Source organism: Nyctereutes procyonoides, unplaced genomic scaffold (assembly GCF_905146905.1).
Source record: "Nyctereutes procyonoides isolate TBG_1078 unplaced genomic scaffold, NYPRO_anot_genome, whole genome shotgun sequence".
Classification (NCBI taxonomy): domain Eukaryota; kingdom Metazoa; phylum Chordata; class Mammalia; order Carnivora; family Canidae; genus Nyctereutes; species Nyctereutes procyonoides.
The window spans coordinates 44538486-44561846 of record NW_026575042.1 but is presented as its reverse complement, the minus strand read 5'-3'; the positions used below and the strand labels follow the sequence as shown (position 1 = coordinate 44561846).

The 23361-nt window shown below is 39.2% G+C and overlaps 1 protein-coding gene across 2 annotated transcripts; it reads left to right on the top strand.

Moving 5' to 3' along the window:
• Window positions 1–1192: 1192 nt before the first annotated feature.
• On the top strand, window positions 1193–20727 carry TM4SF18 (transmembrane 4 L six family member 18). Of its 2 annotated transcripts, XM_055320867.1 has the most exons (6): window positions 1199–1385; window positions 1476–1669; window positions 4477–4566; window positions 13059–13201; window positions 17394–17574; window positions 18390–20727. In XM_055320867.1, exons 2-6 carry the CDS (start codon window positions 1493–1495, stop codon window positions 18402–18404), a joined length of 606 nt encoding a protein of 201 aa, XP_055176842.1. In that variant the 5' UTR covers window positions 1199–1385; window positions 1476–1492; the 3' UTR covers window positions 18405–20727. The 2 variants fall into 2 exon arrangements, with proteins under 2 accessions (XP_055176843.1, XP_055176842.1); XM_055320868.1 differs by lacking the exon at window positions 4477–4566 and having other exon boundaries at window positions 1193–1385.
• Window positions 20728–23361: the final 2634 nt, after the last annotated feature.

Here is a 23361-nt window from a genome sequence, read left to right as displayed (position 1 = left end):
AACTGTTCTTTTTATTGTTAATGATGGCTCCCATTCATTGCCTACTCCTTTTGTATCACCTGACACTGTGGTTTGTACACATGATCTTGTTTAACCCTCACATTATTCTTCTGGGGAAGGTATCTTTTTTTTTTTAATTCCCATTTCTTAGGTCTCTACTTCCTCATCATTGGTTCTGATGTTACCAATAGAAAGGGGTGGCAGCAACATGAGGCAACCCTTGAATTCCTTACCACCACTGTACACATCAACTTTAACGTAGTAGTATCAGCTCTCTCTCTCTTTCTCTCTCTCTCTCTCTCTCAAATAAATAAATAAATAAATAAATAAATAAATAAAGTCTTTTTTAAAAGGCAGGGGCATGTGCTTGGGTGGCTCAGTCAGTTAAGGATCTGCCTTTGGCTCAGGTCATGATCTCAGGGTCCTGGGATCCTGCATCGCATCGGGCTCCCTGCTCAGCAGGGAGTCTGCTTCTCCCTCTCCCTCTGCCCCTCCCTCCACTTGTGCTCTCTCTCAAATAAATAAATAAAATATTTTTTAAAAAGACATAGTAGTGTCAGGATGCCTTCCCTTAATCCTTTCCTCATGTCAACCTAATTAGAGAGGATCTGTGGCTCTTTCAATTCAGGGTGATCATTTGGAAGGGAGAATTCTTAAGTCCATGTTTCAGACTTATTACTTGTGAAATCTTAATCAAATTCCCCAAATTCTTGTACCCATTTTCCTAAGCAGTAGGAAAGATGTGAATTTACTCCTGTTATTATTTTTCAGAGAGGTAGAAATCACAGAGATGAACTCTCAGAAGGAAAGCTGTACCGGTATTGGCAACAGTAAACTCACCAACAGTGATGTCTTGTTTTTCTCACCCACTAGTCTGACCCTGTCTTTGTCCCCTTTGTGCCCCCTGCAGTTGGAACAAAGCTTGGTGAATAGTGAGCACAGAATTAAGAACACTGAATGAAGGGCAGATATATAAAGTCAGGATATCCGAGCAAACATACCACATACTCTGCTCTAGGATAAACTCCCTTGGCAGTTTTCTCTTTAACCCTCCTGTTCAGTCAGATGAAATTTGCCAGATTCGATTCCACACCGTACCCTGCTCACCCCCCACCCCCAACTTCCTTCTTAAAAATATGCTCACGGTTAAGGCTTTAGTGCTGGAATCCAGAGGAAAGTGACTTATTTTAAAATGCAGTAAAAACACCGCATTCCTTTGGCACAGGATGAAGACCAGCTCAGCTCTTCAGCCGTGGATCATTGTCTATTGTTCTCCAAACAGTAAACCACTATTTCACACCAGAGATTGTGTGGGCTGCAGTTCTATCGGAGCCCTGGGCTTCTCATGAATATGGAGTGAAGGGCTCTGACCCAGAAAGTGGAAGGTAATCTCAAAAAAGAAAAAAAAAAAAAAAAGGACAGGTAGGAAGAAAATTAAGCTTTATGTAATTCTACACTCTTGAAATCTCCTGCAGGTTCTGAGCAGGGTAAGATGGGGTCTCGGAAATGTGGAGGCTGCCTAAGTGGTCTGCTGATTCCTCTTGCACTTTGGAGCATAATTGTCAATATATTATTATATTTTCCAAATGGGCAAACTTCCTATGCGTCCAGCAATAAACTCACCAACTACGTGTGGTATTTTGAAGGAATCTGTTTCTCAGGTGTCATGGTAAGTGTGACTTTGGAGACTTGGGGCTGTAGGAGGGGCTGTTCTTACTAAGCATTTTCTTATTCCTAGCAGAAATAATGCCTGGTGGAACGATCACTGGACTTGGACTAATCCTGGGTTTGGGATTTAGAGGATGGGTCGGGGTGGAAGGGCAGGTAGTCGGTGAGGACTTGGGAGGGTGGCTTTGTCTTTGGTAAGCTGCCCACATATGTCGCTTCAGCAATGCAGGAAATTAGTCTGAACGAAATTAGTCTGTGGGACACTGGCCTGTCGAAATATTATGACCTCATGAACCCTGTGTGTTGGTTTAAGCTCTTTAATGTTCAGTGGTATTGCCCTTTTTTAGAATAGTTTCTACCTGGACTCACAATTTATCTAGATTGGAGAGGTATCAAGACCATGTGGAAAAAGCAGAGATTTGGAGATTCAGACAAATTTACATTCAAATATAAGTTCTGTCGTTTGTGCCATGAGACCTTGAGCAAGTTACTCAATGCCTCAGTGTTCTCATTTGAAAAATGGGAGTAATGGCATTTACTTTTTAGGGTAACTGTGGGGATTCAATAAAATCTCATGAAGGAAGTTCCTAGGACAGAGGTTGACGTGTAGTAGGTAGCCAGTGAATATTGTAATTAAAAATACTTGTTGAAGAATGAACCATATTATCATTAAATAGTTTGATATTATGCCTCTCATATTGGGGGGTGTTTTTGAAAAAGAAATCAAATTATTTACTGTAAGAATCTATGAATGTTTTCCTGATGGCTTTGTGCTCTTTGAAAACAAACCGATAGTAAATCATGTTGGCAACTCAGAGGAAAAACACTTTTCCTGATCATATCATTTCTAAAAACAGCACATTGTTCACTATAAGCTTACTATACCACCAATGCCATAAAAGAAAATGCATTATAATTTATCTCTACATCTTCGTGGGCTAAAGAATTATAAAATTTGAATAACTATGATGAAAAGCAGTTTTCATTTAGTTACTATTTTCCATATTAACTTAGTCAACTTTAAAGTATTGATACCCAATGCTATTGAAGTTGCTGTGTGATAGGTACATAATGAATGTTTGGTGCTCGTACCATAAGTGAATGCAAATCTTTTGGAGAAGATTTTGATATGCTCTATTAAGATCCATGAAAATGCCTATGTCTTTGATTCAGTAATCCTAAATCTGAGAACTTATTCTGAGGAAATAATCCATAATAAAGAAAGAGATGCATGCATAGATATTTATGACAGCACTATTTAGAATAGTAAGTAATTATAGGAGCACCGTAGCATAGAACTGGCCAAATATATTATGGTACATTCACTTCCCATGGTGATGAAAACTATAATGATGAAGCTGTAATTATGTGGAAAATGAATATTTTGTGTTAAGCAAAAGAAAAAAAAAGATACAAAAAAACTTGAGTAAATGACGATCATACCATGTAAAATATACATAGGTGGTAAAACACCGGGAGTAAATACAGAAAAACATGTGAGGATGGTGGGATTTGGTGTAATGTTCCTCCATCATGCTTGAGCCCTGTATTCCAGTTCTAATTTTATAATGAAAAAAGAAAGCAGTTTCTCTTTCAACATGAGCAGTGCCTGTGTTTGTTTCTCTTTTGACACAGGATTCTAGGCTCTAGATCTAATTATTTCTACTAATATTGTCACAAAGCCAATTACTGTACCTGGTGTACTGTGCCTTCTGTCATTGTTTCCCTCAATATGCAGCTGTAATAAATAGAAGAATTACAAGGCATTAGTGAGATTAAGCCAGAATCTTCTAAAATCTGTGATAACTAACAGTGTTGAAAGGAGGAGAGTATAGGACTCTTTTACTAATATTCTGTGTAAAAGAGAAAAGAACCTGTTCTCCATCTTCCACTGTTGAGGAATTCTTCAAAAACATTACTGTTACCACATCAAATCTTTTTAGGAGGAAGAAGAGGAATTTAGATGAATAAGTAAATAGACAAATGAAAGCTGAAGGAATTTGGAAAGTGGAAATATTGACTACACATAGTAAAAGAACGATGAACTCAGCTTCAAGATTCAGTCCTCAACATCAGGAGTAAAGGACAGGTGGAGAATTTGTTAGAAGCAATCCACAGTCCATATCTGCCCAAACAAGGACCTACAACAGTCAAGAAATCTATGTTCTTACCAGAACCTGAGCCCTTCCCTAAGATACCAAAGAAGGGAAATAGGATATATTGAATTCTCCTAGTCCGTTAGCTTAACAGAGACAAAGCACCCTTGAAAATTTGAACCTGCGATGATCTGAATGCTTGGGGAAATCAAACTGACCTTACTTTGAATGAAAACATGTGGTTTCAGATTAACCATCCCTCTCACCTGCATTCCCAAAGGGCAGTAAATGGAGAGAGGCTGGCAAATGGCAAAGTCTGGTGAATGATTTTCCTTTGGCCTCTGCAACTGAAGCCAGTGAGAAACGCAGATTTGCTGCCCTGGGGTGGTATTCCCATGTCCATACCATTTACTGCTTAATCATTAGCTTTTGATGACTGATAAGCATGATGATAAGAGCTCACATTTATCAATCACTTACTATAAATCAAGCACTGTGTTCAAAATTGTGTATATATTACCTCCTAACAACCCACCAAGGTGAGTCCTCAAACACCATTTTATAGGGAAGGACCCTCAAGTTCATGCAGCTAGAAACTGGCAGAGCTGGGATTTGAACCCAGGTCCACTTAACCCCACTCCTGCTCTGAGTCACTGTGCTCTGATTATGACTAGTATTCCATTTTTGATATTTCCTCTCTTCCCTACCACAGATGCTTATAGTAGCAGCAGTTCTTCTTGTACTGGAGAATGATAGCAACTATAAATGTTGCCAGAGTGAAAACTGCAGCAAAAAATACATGGTAAGAGCAATAGTACTTTGAGGATGCTTGAGTGGGCTCTGGCTCTCTTTCCTCTCGCTCAGAAACGTGAAAATACTGACACTATTGTCCACTTTCCACCATCCTTTCAACGCAGAGCCCAAGAATTTACTAAAAAAGAAAAAAATGTATCTTCCATTTTTGTTCACTGTCTTTCCTCCACCTTTGTCCCTGCTGATGCTTTTCCAGAAGGTCAGGATTTAAAGATACATGAGATGAGAAAATAACACTACCTTTTCCTAACGACGTGTCTGTGAACTTATTTTTTCCCCTTTTCAATTTGATTGAGGGCTAATTTACATACAACAAATGGCATCCATCCCAATTATACAATTCCATGAGTTTTGACAGCCAAATACACCCATGAAACCATCATCACAATCAAGACACAGAACATTTCCGTCACTCCCAAAAGATTAATCTTTGATCTGCTTCATGTCATTATAGATTAGCTTATATTCTATGTAGATAGAACCATGCAGTATTTCTCTTTTGTATCTGGCTTCCTTCACTCAGCATAGTGATTAGATTTCTCCATGTGTTGGGTACATGTGATGCACTTTTTTTTTTTTAACTGGGACTTGAAAAATAATTTAAATAGAATCAAGAGAGAACAATACAACCATATTCTCTGAGCCTGTGCTCAGCAGGCAGGTGTTGGGCTCCCACATTTCCATCATTATCCTTCTCCTCCTCAGGGTCATCATCTTTTAATCATTTTCATATAGCACTTCATAGTTTTTTCACACTTACCCAGTGAATTGCATCATTGTTATTCACACTTTATGTGAGTTACCTGTGGCTCAGAGAGAACACGTGACATATTAACTAAAAAGAACTTTCCTGGAGGCCTGGTAGGCATATCTTGCAGCAGTGGTTGCCTACCATTGGCTGCATATTGCAATCATCTGAGAGCTTGGAGTTGGAATCCCACCCCCAGACACCCTGACCTAGCTGGTCCAAGGGCCAAACAAATTTTAATGTGCAGCCAAGATAGCATGTCCAGCTTTCTTTGACAAATGAGTTGAATTAGCTGCTAAATTTGGAACTGTGCTCCTGGTTGGAGGAGACTTGAAAAATTGAAAGGCACTCTGTGCATGCGCATGTGCATTGTGTGCATCTGCCTTTCCTTAACCAATTGACTCAGACATCTCCTGGTAGTTGCTGGTATTATACTTATGGAAAAGCTGTCAAAATTGCCTAGGTGAAGCAATAAATTCTGGTAAACATTAACCTATGATTCTCAGGGGATCTCTAGAAATCAAATGTATGTGCCATTAAGTTCATAATAAAAATAAATGTGTTCGATTTGCCTTGACTCACTCTCAGCATCTCCAGCACAAATGGGTGCTGTAAACAGTGTGGAGTCTGGACAGGGTTTTATAATCAATTCGAATGAGATGACAGGCATCTGTATGGAAAGAACAGGAGGAAGGGAGAGGGGATTCCCCGCAGGGCTCTTTCAAGGTCTTTAGAATAGGGGTCCCAGTATATATGCTCCCAGGAGCTAAAGATCTAACGAAAATGAAAGAAGTGAGCCTGGTAGGCATTAGAGCAAAATTTCTGTTTAAGGAGGAGAGGGAGCTGCTACACCAGTCCAGCCAATTGTTGTCACGACAAAACTGGGTAGTGTTTCTCAGTTTTCAATAGAGTAGAAAGATGGAGCTTTAGGTACAACTTCTCAATCATAACATGTTGGCAATTAACTCATTTAAATTAAATAAAGCACATCTTGAAAGCTAAATGTGAGTCTGCCCTGGTTTGGAACTGCTGAAGCTCTGCAATGAAAATTGAGATCATCCAAAATTCACTATACAAAAGAGAAGAGGTTTTCCCCAAAAGTTTCCTTTTTTCCTTAACCAAAAGACCTTTAAGACTTTTAAGATTTGTATCTGCCCTTGACACATCTCCATAACTCATATCTTTTTCTTTTTTCTTTCTTTCTACCTTTCTTTCTTTTCTTTTCTTTTTTCTTTTTTTTTTTTTGGCCAAAACGCATGCCTTTTTTCTTGTCTACAGAGTTGTTCCCTTATTATTTCTAGTAGTTTTACTTTCTTTTCTTTAGGAGTTTGAATTACATATACTAATTAGAATTCTTAAGTCTTAGAAACTTTAATTTCCAGTGAAAACTACAAAGTTAGCAACTGTGGAGTGTTATAGATATCAGCATCCTGTTAGTTGGCAAATTCATTAATATGCTATTTCATAATTTCTAAAGCATACATTTCCTCATTGCACATTTTTTCAGTGTGGCGCAAGACACATTTACTAAGAGACCCAAATTTCTTTAGTTCCTCTTTAATGACAAAAGTGGGTAAGCTTATGTTCACCAATGTTTCAGCAATTTATTTTATTTGGAAATGACCCATACACTCAATGAATTACCATCATTTAACTTCACTTTGCATAATTTGTATAACTTTAAAGTTTCAAGTTAGCAAAAATATTTTGGGAGGTATTTTAAAATAAACATATTTTACAAAACCCAATGATTGTTGAAAAATTCACTTATAAACTTTTAGCACATGTGCATTTAACTCACTTGCTCTTAACAACTCTGTTTAGGTCACTCATGACAGTAGACAAAGTTAGCCATTATTTTAAGTTATTTTTCTTGTTGACAAATTTTGTGACATATATATCAGGTAAGCATTAAACGTCACAGAAACAAAGGACCCAAAAAGTTAAACATACTTTATCTCAACAGCTGTGCATGACATACATTCAGCAATTTATTTTTACAATATGCTTTGTTTTTAGGTTGAATTTATAGTTTTATTTTCTTAAACATCTAGTAGAGATATGGTTGACTAGCAATCCTAGGTAGAAAAAAATTGTATGACTACATTATGCTTAAGGCTGACAACTCTCAAGATACGCTTGTTGGGTTTTTTCCCAACAGTTTTTAAGAGACTATCCCAAAGACTGTTCCAGATCTTGTGAACTTAAAAAATTGTTTTGGATTTGTTTCTGTATTTCTGAGAGTTTTAAGGATACTTAGTTTATATGAGCACTCATTTATCTCTTTGTCAATTAGAATAGAACTCTTTTGAGAGATTTTTATAAATTATTTTGGCAATACCATCTAGAGGTAGAAAAATATCACATGTCTGTAGCATGTACATACAGACATAAATAGAGAGACAGACACAGAGATCTTACAGCCTTTGTTTTCAAATTTTAGCCATGTATCAGGTACATTGACAGAAAACTCACTAGTTTGTAAGAGTCCAAATCATGTTTCTGGCAGATAGAACAAATTTTGGCTACCCACTCAGATTGCTAAAGCTTTTTACTAATAGTTGCGGAGAAGACTTTTAAGATTTGTATCTGCCCTTGACATGTAATCTTATGAAGGTTGTGGACTAGATTTTGGCGAGGGAGTTTTTATAGCAGTTTATTTTTTTAAAAGACTACCCCACCCCTGGTATTTTTTCCCCTTTGGTTCCAGGCAGTTCAGGGTTGTGTTTTAATTATCTCCTAGAATGTTTACATTTCTAAGCAATGGGAAGAGTCGCATCTAGGGGGATAAGAGGGTGTAGGTTTCCTTTTAGAAGGAATTTTGGGGCATATTTGTCTATTATCTAGAGGTCTAGAATAATTACTATTTAAATTTTTTCTTTTTTCTGAAGCGCAGGGCAGTTCTGTTTCCTACATCCTGATCTATTGCAGCATTTACAAACATTTTGAGATGAATAGGGAAGCTTGGGGATTGGTTAAGGATAGGTAGGTGAACTTTGAATTGCTTTTACTGCCACATTTCTAGTTTGCATAAAGACTAGATTTGTTAAGACAAGGACGGTTGTTTTTTAATTCCTCAAAGAATTGGGTCACAGCCTGGATGATCTTACCTTACCCATCCAACCACATTATCTTTGATTTGCTTTATATTAGGAGAAGATTTCCAGCTAAGATGGAAGTCAGAAAATTTCTATGTTCTAGATTTACAATGGTGTATCTTTGTAATGTTCTCATAATCATTTCACAAAACCTTCCACATGTTTTCTTTTCCTCTGAGTTCAGAGTTCTATTTTAGCTTAGGAGAGAAGGCCTTATTTTAAAAGTTTCTGTCAAGATCTGAATATCAGCCTTCAATTTGGCCCACTTCTGACCATAGAGCTCATTAAAAAAATTGTTTCAAATATTTGAATTAAAAGTAAACCTATCAAGTGACTTGAAACCAAAACCAAAACTTAACCATGGGTGCAAGAGATGTCTCCAAAGAGGATGCACAAGATGCAGCCCTCCCAAGATCCAGAACCATTCCCAAAGGTAACAAAAAAAAAAAAAAAAAAAGACTTAGACAACTCTTCCTGAAAGCAGGCAATGGTTGGTAGGATGCTAGCCACAAAGTGGGGTGCAGCCCAAATCTCTGTAAGGTGTACTTTTGGAGGCCCATAACCTGACAATTGGCTGCCTCCAAGAACAGACACTTGGCAGGCAAAATGCCGAGCCAAGTTCTCCAAACACAAATAGAGACAAAGAGGAAAGCAGATAGCTGTCCCTGAGAGAGAAAGGATCAATAGCCAATGGATAACTCAAAATCAAATTTTAACCAGAGTCACAATCCAAAGAACTAATTCTTACAAATATTTTTGTCCTGCCCAGCTAAATCCGAAAAGGAAGACTCTTACCACTTTCCCTTGACCAGTGCCCCCCCGCTCCCAGGCAGTGGTCCCAGAAACTGACATGGTACAAATTCTTCTGAGGCTTTTGTCAGAGATCCAGGATCTCTAACTGTAGCTCCTGGACCAAGCAAGGTGTCCCAGCCAATGGTGTCCCAGATTGGGTGCCAGAAACTGTTAGGGAGAAAAAGTTTTACTCAACCCTCTTAGGTTCTCTGGCTCAGTCTGAAAATTAAACTGACAAAGGCAGATTAGCAAGAGAAAGGGGTACACATTTTATTGAACTTTTACGTATATGGGGGGGGGGCCTTCATGGGAGAATGAAGACCTGAAGAAGTGACCAGAGTAGCAAGAAACAGCAAACAAATTGTAAAGAATCGGCTAGAATGAAGGGTTTGGGCTAGGGGCAGTAAATGAAGAAGTAACTAGAAAGAGAAGGTTTAGTTTAATGAGGTTTGTTTATCCCGATTTCTTGGCCCCAAATCCCCTGTCTCTGCTGATAAGAATGTTTTCCTTCCTCCTTATACAGAGAGGGTACCTTGCACATGGGAGTTTTATGACCTGTTTCAAAGAAGAAGGGTGAAGGGGTTGGGAGGGGCCAGAGAGACCATCCTGCTTCTGTCATTTTCTCGAACTCCTTCAGTTTAAGATATTCAGTATGCTAAGGTGCCATATTTCAGGAATGACCTGAACCCCATTAATTTCTTGCTTGCTTTTCATTCCTCTGTGGACTCTCATTTTCTGCTGAAATCCTGTGGGGTGTTATCCCTGCAAAACAATTCTCAGCGAAGTAAAGGCGCTTGGAATAATAGATAATATTGTGATTATATTTAGATTTTTAAAATAATTTGTACATCCATTGTGTCCTTTAATTTTTGAAACATCCCTGTTATGTAGGTACTATAAACATCTACATCATTTGCAGTTTATAGAAAATGCTACTGTAACTCAGAGAGATTCGTTCTCCTGCTTTATTTTGAGGCTCAATTGTGCAATGGTATCCACTCACTAGACTGTAATTTGTATATATACACAAACATACACATTGTGCTATGGTTGCCGGTTTCACCAAATGAAGAAATTCTCCATTGATCTTTCCAGTGATCCGCTTAAGAGCACATTTGGTAAACAAGGAGCTCAATCTTTTCAAAACATCCTTCTTCCTTTTTGGAAAATGTCATTGGTGATTAGGTAAATTTTCTTTGGTAAGCATAACAAGCAGTAATCTACTATTAAAAAAAAGTAGCTGTGTCTCTCGTCCCTTGATAGGTCAAAATTCTATTAAAATCAATATGAAAAATATAATTAGAAAGATTTTTAAATCATATATGAAGATGTCAATGAAATAATATCAAATAGGAAAAAAAGCAGAATTGTTCTTTTCTTCTTAGTGATTTTAAAATATATTTTTCTGATTTCCAGTAATGAGCATGTATTAATGTTATAATCAGTAAAATAAATGTTAAATTATTAGAGAGATATATAATTTGAGATGACTTTTGTTCCCCAGATCACAGGTTTGTTGTTCTGTTTTTCTGGTCTCAATTTTTGAATTTATTATCAACCAACCTGGCTGTTCTACTCTCAGTTGAAAGCAAGATTTCTAAAATTAGATTAAATTGTCTCCCAGACCAAACTACCCTTCTTGGCATCCCTATTACTGGCCTTTTCGCTCAAGTCCCAAACTCCGGAATTTTTTTTTTTTTCAATCCATCTCGAGCTACTTATTTCCTCCCCAGCGTCTTTCCCTCCAGGGCACGTCTTTGTCACCGCAGTTTGAAGTTGTTTCCACATGGAATCCTTATTTTGGGCTCTCTCACTCTGGCTGGATGCCATTGCTGCCAGAGCCAGCTTTCAAAATTATATATTGGTTCATGTCACTTCCTTGCTCAAAAACCAAGTATATGGCTTCTTGGAAAAACAGTTATTCTAGTTCTTTATAAATTCAAAATGAGCTTGGTACATTCTGTGCCAGGAAGAAAAGAGGTGTTCAAAGGATGATAGGGATGTCTCAAAGGACACAGGATGACTTGACAGGATGTTCCCATTGGCCATATTTGGACCAAATGAGCATCTAAAAAAATAATAACAGTTGTGAATTATAACACATTGAATTAGAAAATCCATGAGTCCACAATGAGAGAGAAAGAGGGAGATGGGAAATGGAAGTTCTTCTGTGTAGAAAAGCAATAATTTATAAATGTAGAAGAAATGATGGGATGAAATAAGCAGCATCCTGTAACCAGTCATTGTGATAACTGGTAATCAGTGGATATGAGGATCATCAGTGGGTGGTAAAATCCATCAGTTGAAATGTTTTGGGGGGATAGGATATGACACAGTCTCAAAGTGTTACCTCACAAATTACTTACTAATTGCAAACTTGAAAATGTACGTTTATAGATCTGAAAGACACCACCTTAACGAAGAGATCAAAAGCATCACCAAGGGCAGCGAGAGCCGCCTAATGTACTCATGCCCAGCAGGTGTTTTTGTTAAAATGTTTAACCCAAGTCCAGTTGTAAGGAAATAATCAGAAAAGCCCAGATTGGTGGGACGTTCTATAAGACAATGGGCTGGGATTCTCCAAAAACAAATTAATGTTCTAAAAAACAAAAAGCTGGTAAGACTAATGTAGATTAAAGGAAACTAAAGAGATATAACCCTGTACAAAAAAGTAAAAAAAAAAAAAACATTTGCAAGATAATAGAATATCTTTTTGAGGAGAGATGTGTGCTGATGTGTTTAGGAGTGAGATATCACAGTTTCTACAACCTACTTTCAGGTGGTTCAGCAGCAAAAATGTGTCAGTAAATAATATATGTGCATGAATATATACATATATATATATAGAGAGAGAGAGAGCAAAAATGATAAAGTATCTCTCACAGAAGGTGTGTCTGGAAATAGAGTATACAGAGCTACATTGGCTATACATTCAATTTTTTGGTTAATTTGGAAAAAAATTAATGAAAGGCTATGGGGTGGGGGGGGAAGCTACTTTCCCTGAAGGATGAAATCTACTCTCCTTGATCCAGCATTCAAAGCCACCTTCTGCCTGAATATTCCAAGTCACACTCACTTTGCATGTAAGTCACTTGAGGACTGCGCCGTGTCCAACCACCCCATTTCCCCAGCATTTACAAACACGTCAATCTGGTCTTCATAAGCTTTTCTCTAATGCTCTGTAGGAACCCTCCCCCACGTCACATGAACCTACTTACCCTTACTACTCTTTGTACTGTTCTGCCTGTGAGCATTGCTCATTCTCTCTACTCCAGGGAAAATGCCCTCCTCCCCATCAATCCCATCCTCACTTGAACATAAATATGGCTTTGTAGGCTAACACCTGATACCTCCCCTCATATTCCTAAAGTGAAGGTATTCACATATCATCTTCACGTGAGAAAAGCAAAGGTCGTAGCTTATGATTCTTAGGGAACCCACCCTACCTAGAAAGAAACGTCTTCGGTATGTAAATATAGAGATTGGTCACGCTGCTTCACTGCATTAATGTGTGATCATTATTTTGATCACCGAAATTCCAGAAGAAAGGAAGAAATTTAGTAAGTTAACTAGTATCCTCTGTGGAATTCCAAACAAAAAGTTATTTTAAAAACTTACTTTAAGGATCAAGTGGGTTTGGATGAACTGTTTCTGTTTTTCTGTGGGCATTTACCCAGATTGTGTGCAGTAGGCTTGGATGAGTAGGGGGAGGTACCTAGTTGATCTTTTTTATCCACAATAGCCCCTTGTCTATTTTATGGAACTGACTGACCTCTTCCGCCTCCTCCTCCTCCTCCTCCTTCTTTTTTTTCTTCTGACCTCCTTCTTCTTTGTTTAATTTAGACACTGCTGTCGATGATCTTTTCCGCCCTTGGAATTGCTTTCTCTGGATACTGTTTGGTCATATCTGCTCTGGGCCTCGTTCAGGGTCCATACTGCCGCACCCTCGATGGCTGGGAGTATGCCTTTGAAGGCACTTCAGGACGGTAAGGAATAGTGCTCCACAAGTCAAGGGGCTCAGAAAGCCAGACAGCCTGGCTTCATGTTCATGCTCATGTTCCATGATCACTTTGGGATTCTGCGTGGGGATGTTGGTGCAGAATTTTCCTATTAGTTTAATGATACTCAGTCCAATTTCTTCCTACATAGATCTCTATTTAGATGTATTTTTGTTTTTGTTTTTGTTTTTTGCCAATCTTTTAATGTCATATGCATTCACTATTTTGAGGCTGATGTGGAGGTATCCAAATGAAAGGCGTATTTCTCCCAAACTTCAGAGCAAAGCTTTGTGGTTATTATGGTCTGGCAACTGCTGGAGCCTTGCACTTGAATGGTTCTAGCAACTCAGTCTTGTCATGTGGCCAATGCGGATGTGCGGTCTGTTATAGATGGGAAGGGGCTTGGCTTGGAGAGAATCACAGTGCCCTTGGCTGGTGTTACCCACGCTATACTGTCAGGGACAACACAGAGATTAGAACCAGGCAGCATGAGCAGCCAAGTGCAGAATGAGATCCAGGAACATGACCTGGTGCACGGATTTGTGGAGCAGCCAGGAGATAATCTGGTGTGTACTGAACAAGAGTGTAGGAAGGTAGACTTACTTAGAGGGGTGGTGGCTCAGTTAACCATCAAGCAACCCAATCCTGGATCAAGGAATACCCCACTGGCATTGTATTTACTAGTACCTGGGTTATTAGCCTGCCAGTCCCTACAGAAACAGCTCTAGAGGTAGCAGGGCCCAGACAGAGCTACAGGAGAGGTCCCCTGAATCTCTCCCTGTCTTGTCCTATGCTCAGAATTCTAATGGTATAAATTGAGAGAGTATCTCTATCACACCCCAGAGAAGTTCTAGTTTCTTCCCAGCTCCCTGTGACTGGCTCTAGGGCCCACATCTATTCAAAGTCTTGTGTGCTCACCTAGACCTGCATTGCAAAACTGCTTCTGTGCCCATAGCCACCTTCATCCTGAAGCTTCCACAAAGTACCATGTGCTGTGAGCAGAGCTCTCTCTTGGCTCAGGAGAACCTAGAAAATAGCAGGCATTTCTGAGCACTCCTGTGGGACTTACGGGCCTTAGGAAAGGGGACTCTAATGAAGAAAGTCTCACAGGGTGCAAAAATCATTATTTGGTGCCATCATCCCTGAACTTCCCCGACCCCAAAACCAAAGAGATTTCACTTTCAATGCAAGAATCTCAGACTGCCTACATGCCTCTCCATTTCTCTTTAAAGTTGCCCCTGATATTTGTATCCACTTGCTTCCAGCTACATACAAATGTTTGGAGGTGAAACATTGGAAGCCACGAGAAGTTAAGTCTCTGGTCTCTTAGAGAAGTTTCCAAGCCTTGCCAAATTCTGGGTAGAACAAGTTGGGGGGGGGCGTTGTTTGTTTGTTTGTTTGTTTGTTTGTTTTGAGAGTGAGAGAAAGAAAACATGAGCAGAGGGGAGGAGGGACAGAGGGAGAGGGAGAAGCAGACTCCCTGCCGAACAGGGAGCCTGATGTGAGGCTCGATCCCAGGACCCCAGGATCATGACCTGAGCCAAAGGCAGACCTGGATGGAACAAGTTCTACAAATTAGGTAATCATTTGTACATTTATTCAACACTTCATTGAGCATCTACTATGTCCAGGCTTTGAATTAGGTGCTGGAGAATCAAAGATAAATTACACAGTGCCACTTCCCTCTAGGGGCTCACCCAGACCTTACAGAATGTTCTGCTGAGGTGGAGCTTTCGAGTGAACGTTACCCTCGTAGCCCAGGCCCTCAATGCACAGGCCAGCACATCGGGATTCAAGTCTTCTCCATCTGCTACTGACAAACTGTGACCTGAAACAGATATCCCCGAGCCCCTGTAAACTGGAGATAATTAGTTCTACCTCCCAGAATTGACAATTAAATGGGAGGAGAGCATAAATTAGATTTAATATATTCTTAAGACATGCCAGATTTTATTATTAATGTCACTACCATGCATAATCTTTCATGCCACATGATGTCCTCCATCTGCCGGGTGGTTAGCAGGCTCAGCCCCTGGCATGGTGACTGGTGAGGATCCTGAATCAGTTCCATTCGACAAGCATTTGCTGATCCTTGCAATGTGCTAGGAATGGCCTTAGGTCTTAGGCCTGGCCATGGGGGGGGGGGTGCAAACATCACAGCAGGGTTCTCCAAGTCCACAGTTTAGTGAGGGAGTAGATATGGATGCAGATAAGACAGACTTACAATATAATGAAGTAAATGCTGTGATAGAGCCGCACATGGAGGTTGTGGAGGGAGGGAGCGTCGGAAAAAGCACCTCCCTTCCTTCCAGATCCTGCTGGTGCACTTACTACCCTGTGGTTTACACGAAGAATAAATAGCACCACAGTCCAGGAGAAAAATCAACACCCTGCAAATCATCTTGCTTTAGAGTGTTGGCCCATCTGTGCGGAGCAGGTAATGGGAACAGTCTAGAGGAAGGGTCTTGAAGACATTAGCTTCCCTGGTGTCCGAGACTGAGTCCAGAGTATGAGGGTGTATGGAATGGGTCTAGGGAAATGGTAACAAGAAATTATATTTGTATCATGCTTTATAGGTTCCAAAGTATGTTACACTCCTCTCCCCAAATATTCGTAAAAACCCCAGGGTTCGATATGTTAAGCCCATTATCTGAATAAGACTCTAGGGGTCAGAGGTGTAAATAAAGCCTCTTGTCCAAGATCCTACAGATGCAGGAGTTCCATATGGAACTTGAGAGGTAAAGTTGAGACATAAACTTGAGACATAAAGGCCTTTATTTAGCAAATCAAGAAATTCTGAGTGCTTCCTCTTCTTCCTCTTTTAAAAAACATTTTATATATTCATGAGAGAGACACAGAGAGAGAGAGGTAGAGAGAGAAGCAGGCTCGGGACTTGATCCCAGGACCTCAGGATCAGGACCTGAGCCAAATGCAGATGCTCAACCGCTGAGCCACCCTGGTGCTCCTCTCAGAGTGCTTCTGAGGGTTCTGGAGCATAGACAGTAGGAAATAAAGAAAGGGAGGAAAGAGAGAACTAAAGGAAAGGAATAAAGAGCGGTGGGGGAGAAGGAAAAACAAAGAGGAGAGAGAAGTTGTGGCGGTGGTGTTCCCCAAAATGCAGGATTCACCCTCTCCCACCACAGACACCAATGCTCCAGGCCACCTGTCCAGTAGCCAGCTTACCTTAGTTGCCAGCTCAAGAAAAAGCATATTGCTATTGACAAGATATTAATAGCTCTACCCTACAAACAGGTTTGATTATTTTTGTTTGGAGAATTTTCTGAGGAGGGCAGCTTTCCATTTTGATTCAGTTGGACAGAGTGTCACCCTTAGGAGAAAGTGCTGCTGGCCATGGCACACCTGGGAGCGGGCCCAAGTCCAGTCGCGTAGATTCAGTGTGGTTTTAAGATGATCTCGGGACTGGTTTAATTCTCACAATCCAGTGCTAAACTAGATTGTGAGACAAAATGCCATTTTTTTTTTGCATTCCCCACCTCATCACCTAAATCTTAACAGCAGTAGAGCAGCAGTGGTTTACACCAGAGGTCCTCACACTGTGGCCTTCAAACCAGCAGCAGCAGTAGCAACACTGGGAACTTAGAAATGCAAAATCTCAAGCCCCATCCAGACCTTCTGAATCGGAAACTCTTTTGGGGCGAGGTCTCTGCAATCTGCATTTTCACAAGCCCTCCAGATAATTGTTTTTGAGAGCCACCTTTCTAACGGACTTTGGGACAGAGTTGAGGAATTTCTAGCAGCATTTCCCTTTGCTATTTTGCCACATGTGTGGTTTTTATATCTAGCACAAGCCCAGCCTTGTCTCTACAGCCCAGGCTTACTTCTGGACTTCTCGGGAATAAGCAATCTATAGTTTTCTTGGCATTGACATGTGCTGACTTTTATTACTAGGGAACTCTTCAGTATGTGACTTGCCTTCTAATGGAATTAAAATCGTCTCTGAGGCAGGCACCATGTTTAAAATAAGTATAGCCCAATGCTACGCATACTATATACCCAATATATGTATCTGAATGATTTTTAAGTACTTTAATTCACATTTAATAATATTATGTATTTCAGTCAGATATATTAATTTCCCAAACATACAAGCCTTCTTACTTGGACCAAGTATTTAAGCTTGGCCATCAGTCTTGTTGACTATATTTCTTCTCTCTCTCAGTTTCCTTACAGACTCCAGCAAATGGACTGAGTGCCTGGAACCTGCACATGTAGTGGAGTGGAACATCATTTTATTTTCCATTCTCATAGCTCTCAGTGGGCTTCAAGTAATTGTTTGCCTCATCAGAGTAGTCGCTCAGTTATCCAAGATACTGTGTGGAACCTATTCTGTCATCATCCAGGTAATAGATCACCAGTAGTACCTGTACTGCCTCCACTTACCCCCCTGCCCAACGTTCAATGACTCTTGTTTAAAAGGTTTTTAGCCTCCTATCTTTTTATTCTATTCCTACTGCCCTCATCTTTACTCAAGCTCTAATAGCTTGTTTCTTCTTCTTCTTCTTCTTCTTCTTCTTCTTCTTCTTCTTCTTCTTCTTCTTCTTCCTTTTTAATATTCCAATGTGTCTGTTGGCTTGCCTACATGGATTGAGTCAATGGAATAATTATAAAATCTGCACTTGGTCCTGAATGTGAAAATAGCACAAGTGTTTTGAATGAGCAACAGTTTAGTTCTGTATAGAAATAACCCAAATCACAAAGTCTTACTATTCATTGAGAATTTCCCTGTTCATAAGATAACTGAAGGCTCACAACATTATCCCATTGGAATAATTTCTCTTCTGAATGCTGCTATATTAACCTAATAAGCATTCTTTATACGGAATCATTAGTAATTGGTTTTAAAGTAGAGAAATATGTTTTTGTCCCTGCAAAACTGCTTCTGCTCCATGTGCTAAAATACTAATGTTAATTCAGTTATGGTTGAAATTGCTTGAACTATCCAGCAAGTCCAGAGTGAAGAGAAATCATGATTGAGTTATCTTGTGTCTTATTCAACAACAAATAATGTATAACCTCCTAGTAGTTTCAAGTAGATATTTTCCTAATTCATCATGTTTTGAATATGACTATAAATTTAAGTTGCTAAATGTAATCATGGATAATTAATCAAGCCAAATTTACTACTTTTACTCACTTTCTTTTTCTTTTTTCATAGCCTGGAATCATTTGAATGAGGACAAGAATATTTTCCATTATCAAGATATACCATCTGTCTGTATCACATCTACTGTATAGACCTTAAGGCAATATTCAAATGATGGTGGTTTCTCCATTTGGTGCTTTTTTGCCTGTTTATACAATTTACAGTCCCCCCTGGAAGTGCCAATTAGGCTACCCTTCCATTTAGATTTTTTCCTAAGCACTATATATCAGGATCTTCAGAAAGTCCATACTCTTTGGTCAAACAAATCCATTTTCAATAATCTATACTATGGAAATACATGAGAAAAGAAGATAAAATTTTATGTAAATACAAATAATACAATATTATTTACTATTCTAGAAAATTAGAAATACCCCGAAGTCTAATTTTAGGGGAAGGATTAAATCAAGAGTAGTACATTAGTTGTAATATTATGTAGCCATTACAAATTATGTTACGCAGTCATTACAAATTATATCCTAGACATTAAGAATACTGTTAAATGAAAAAGCAGATTACAAACAGTGGTATACAGTGGTATAAACATAACCATATAGAACAAACATCAAATCTTCAAAGTTTAGGAGAAAAACTAAATCTAGAAGGATTTACAGAAAAATGTCAACTGTCATTGGTCTGGATCGTAGGTGACTTTTCCTGCTTTTCTCTATTTCCCAAGTTTTCTTTATCATGTTTTATAATTAAAACATATTTTAATACTCATATTTTTACTATTAAAATTTTTTGCTTTTATCCAACCTTTAAAGATATGTGCTTTTTCCCGCCTTGAGTATCTGTAAACATCATAATACAATGCTTTAATCAGTGTTCAATAAGGAAAGTATTGAGATACATAAGACATAAAAAAAAGTTTTATATAAATTTATATAATCTAACTGAGTCTTTAGCCTTATTTTGTCATTCCTAATGATGAGTGTGGTAGGCTACAAGAGGTAACCTTGAAATAAATGAGTAGTTGAGGACATGCTCAATGAGTTAAAGAAAGTGACCACTGACCAATTGATACCTATGTCATAGGGAGTTATCACTACCTGTATGTATAGAAAAAAATTTTAGTGAAACATCTAGAAACTTTCTGTCTATATACTTACCATGACTTCCTTGAGAACAGCAACCATGTTATATATTTTCCCACCATCCATAGGACATAGCACAAAGTGGGCATAGTAGACACTCAATGTTGGATATTCATGCCAGGCCCGTCTGCTCTTCATGGCTACTCTGCTGAACACCTGTCTCCATCATAGGCCCACTGGGCCATAACACTTCTGCCACTTGCCCATTGCTCTCCTCCATGAACACTGTCAACAATGCTCTGTCAACACCTGCTCTGTGCCAAAGTTGGGCAGCAGCCTGGGGGAAGAGGGGGAAAATGCTTCTCTCCTTGATATCTGACCTGCCCACATCCTTCTTTAAGGGAAGCTGCACTGTTGGCAGCCCTTGCTGTTATAAGTATCTTGAAAGCAAGCCATGTTGTATTTCAGATCTTCTCCATGCCCTGGACCCAGCTGAAAGAATTGGGATGGGGACCCAAGCCACGGGCAGCCTATTGTTGCCTATTAGCTCTGACTCAGCCAAGAGTGAAACGCCATCAAAATGAGATTAGTGGTCATTCTTACTTGAGAATCTGAACTCAAGGAAGGCAGGAATCAAGCAACCAGTCAGTGCTGTCAGGAAAGTAAAGGGTGAGAAAAGACGCCAACACACTCAACATACAGAGAGTATCTAACTACTCCACCAAGCCCATAAACTTGTCATATTCAGCACCCACTTCTTTTAGTTCTCCCAACCCCTTCTTAACCCTCTTGTAAACAGACTTCCGGCAGGTCAATCCCACCAGTTTGTCAGACACATTCAGACTGTCTCAGTCTTGTTTAGGTACAATATGGCACCATACCTTGAGTGGACCACGAGTAGAGGTCAGCTGAACCACTCCACCACAGAATTGGAAACATTGTCTAAGAACAGGGTTGCAGCCAAATGCAGTACAGCATATGTATCAGTAAATCAAATATTAACACAGCCACCCCAAATTTTGTATTTAAAGAGCACTTGCTAATGATGTGTTTTTAAGGAAAAAAGCTGGATACAAATATATGTGTGCAGCGTGAGCCCAAACTTTTAAATAACCTGTAGACACGCACAAACCTTCAGATACAGACAAAAAGGACTGAAGCAACACGTGAATGTTAATAGTTAATAATTATCCCCTAATGGGGGATTATGACTTCTGTTTGTTTTCTCTATATTGTTCTATATTTTCAAATTTTCATTTGAAAATGTGTTACTTGAATAACGAGAAAAAAATAAACCCCATTTAAAAAAGGAAGTATTCGCTCATCCTTTCTGTAAAATCTGTTTAAGGGGCTTAAAATAAAAAAGCACTAAAAATAAAGGTATGTGTGTGATATCCCCTTTTCTTATTCTTCTCATTTTCCCGTTCTTAGACTAAATATTGCTAATTTTAATTGAGAATGAATTCTATTTTGTGCATTTGTTTTTATGTTTCCCATTTCTCTCTTAGTTCCCTTGCTTCTATCTCATTGTAATTTTCCTAACTTCTTAAATTTAATGCCTAGCCTTTTAATTTTCAACATTTCTTTTTCTTAAAATAAAGATTTAAGACCATGCACTTTTTCTTTAAGTACTACTTTGGTTTCAACTCCTGAGTGTTGAAATGTATTTTCCCTATTATCTAGTTGTAAAGTTTTCCACTTTCCTTTATGATTTATTTTTCCATCTGTGTGTTTTTATTTTTTTTAAAGATTTTATTTATTTATTCATGAGAGACAGAGAGAGAAAGGCAGAGCCATAGTAGGAGGGAGAAGCAGGCTCCTGTGCAGAGCCTGATGAGGAACTCGGTCTTAGCCTGAGGATCATAACCTGAGCCAAAGGCAGACACCTAACCATTGAGTCACCCAGGTGTCCCCATCTATGTGTTTTTAAATGTGATTTAAAATTCCCAAATATGTGAGGTTTTTTTAAATTGATTTACAACTTAATTGTATTGTGACTACACAATATGGTCTCTATGATTCTGACACTTCGAACATTTTTAAAACATGTTTTATGGTTACTACTTGTAAATATTTTATGTACTTTAAAAGTATATATTTTTCCAAAAATTGGGTGCAAGATTCTATAATGTCCATTAGATGAAGTTGTTAATTTTGTCTTTTAGATCCTCCGCATTTTTCCTTACAATCTTAATTACATCAGGAAACAGTGTTTGGCACATGAATGTGTTTATAAGTCTATAACACAGTGGTTAAAGATGTACTCTGGAGTCAGAATGTTCAGATTCAAATCTGGACCCTGCCTTATTAACTGTATGATCCTGGTCAAGTTTACTTACAGTATCTGTACCTCAGTTCCTAAATTTGTAAAGGAGGTTTAAGAATTGCTGTAGGGCACCTGGGTGGCTCAGTAGGTTAAGCATCCAACTCTTGAATTCAGTTCAGGTCGTGATCTCAGGGTTGTGAGATCAGCCCCACATCCTGCTCCATGCTGGGCATGGAGCCTGCTTAAGATTCTCTCTCCCTACCCTTCCCTTTGTTCCCCCTCCCCTTCTAAAATATAAAGATAAAAATAAAATAATAGAGGCGTGCGGATTGTGAGTTGGTACATAAAAAAACTCTTAGAACCAGGGTGACTTGGGGGCACGTGGGTGGCTCATCTGCCTTTGACTCAGGTTGTGATCCCAGAGTCCTGGATGGAGTCCACATCAGGTTCCCTGCAGGGAGCCTGTTTCTCCCTCTGCCTGTGGCTCTCCTCTCTCTATGTGTCTCTCGTGAATAAATAAACAAAATCTTAAAAAAAAAAAAAAACCCAGGGTGACTAAAATCAGAACCCAGTGTAGTTGGGGCAGATTTGGGGTGGCAGAGGTAAGAGGCAGGCAATGCTAGGCTAGGTACAGTGCAAGACAGGTCTGCCCTTCCTTTCATCTCATGCTTGGAGAGGGCTAACATAATAACCATCAGAATCCGGTTTCTAAAACCTCAGCCTCTGCTCTCTCTCTATATTTCCATCTCACTGAAAAGCCACAAGGAAAGAGGGTAATTCAAGGGTACTATTATGAAAACCCCAACTATTTATATTCAGAATGACTCCTACCAGTTCTGCTTCCTGCTTTGTGAGATGAAGCCAGGAATTAGGGACACGATTCCAGTCCCAGAGGAACTGGGATATCTAGTAGGAAACCAAGTCAAGAAGTCAAGCTTTAGTGTGTGTAATTGGGTAGGGCAGGACACACAAACCCGGCCACTAAAATCCTTTTACTAGATGTGATGCCTGGCTAGTCTCGTCAGAGGCAACCCCTGCCTGACACAAAGAATATAACCAATTCAAATTAAATGCTTTTTCTGCATTAATATGAAAACACGTGTGCACACCCACATCTACTTTCACTCCTGCCCCAAATCACACTAAATTTATAATGAAGTTTTTTTAAAAGACATAAACCAACAAATATGCAGAGATTAGGAGAAGAGACAACAGCAATAAGATTGTGGAAGCAAAACATAACTGACAAAACCAACTCATGAAACATGAAAATCCGGAGTTCTGGAAGGGAGGGTGGGGAGCAGAGAGCCAGAGTAATTTACATGTCAGAATCTTCAAAAGATTCCCAAATGGATAGCACCAGGGTACATGGGGAGCTAGGAGTAAAGGAAGACCACCGAAACAAGGATTGGGTGACTTCCTGATATCCCTTCTCCTCTCTATGTTATTGGAAAGCAGCAGACATTTGAAAGTTTATTCCCTGGAAAGGGTAAAATAGAGGGTCTCTGAATTGGAGGGAACTAGATTCACCAAAGACATGGACACTGCACCAAAACCAGAGACATTAAGTGACTAGTACATTCTGAATGAGGAATACTGAGACACAACTGCTCCCAAGCCCTTTTAATCCACTCAGATCTCAGAATACTGGTAGCCAAAATTTTACCTTCCACATTGGAGC

Coding starts and splice junctions, on each gene's coding strand:
- TM4SF18 (XM_055320867.1), top strand. CDS start 1,493: ATGGGGTCTCGGAAATGTGGAGGCTGCCTAAGTGGTCTGCTGATTCCT. Junction 4,567..13,058: donor ACTGCAGCAAAAAATACATG/GTAAGAGCAATA, acceptor TGTTTAATTTAG/ACACTGCTGTCGATGATCTT. Junction 13,202..17,393: donor TTTGAAGGCACTTCAGGACG/GTAAGGAATAGT, acceptor TCTCTCTCTCAG/TTTCCTTACAGACTCCAGCA.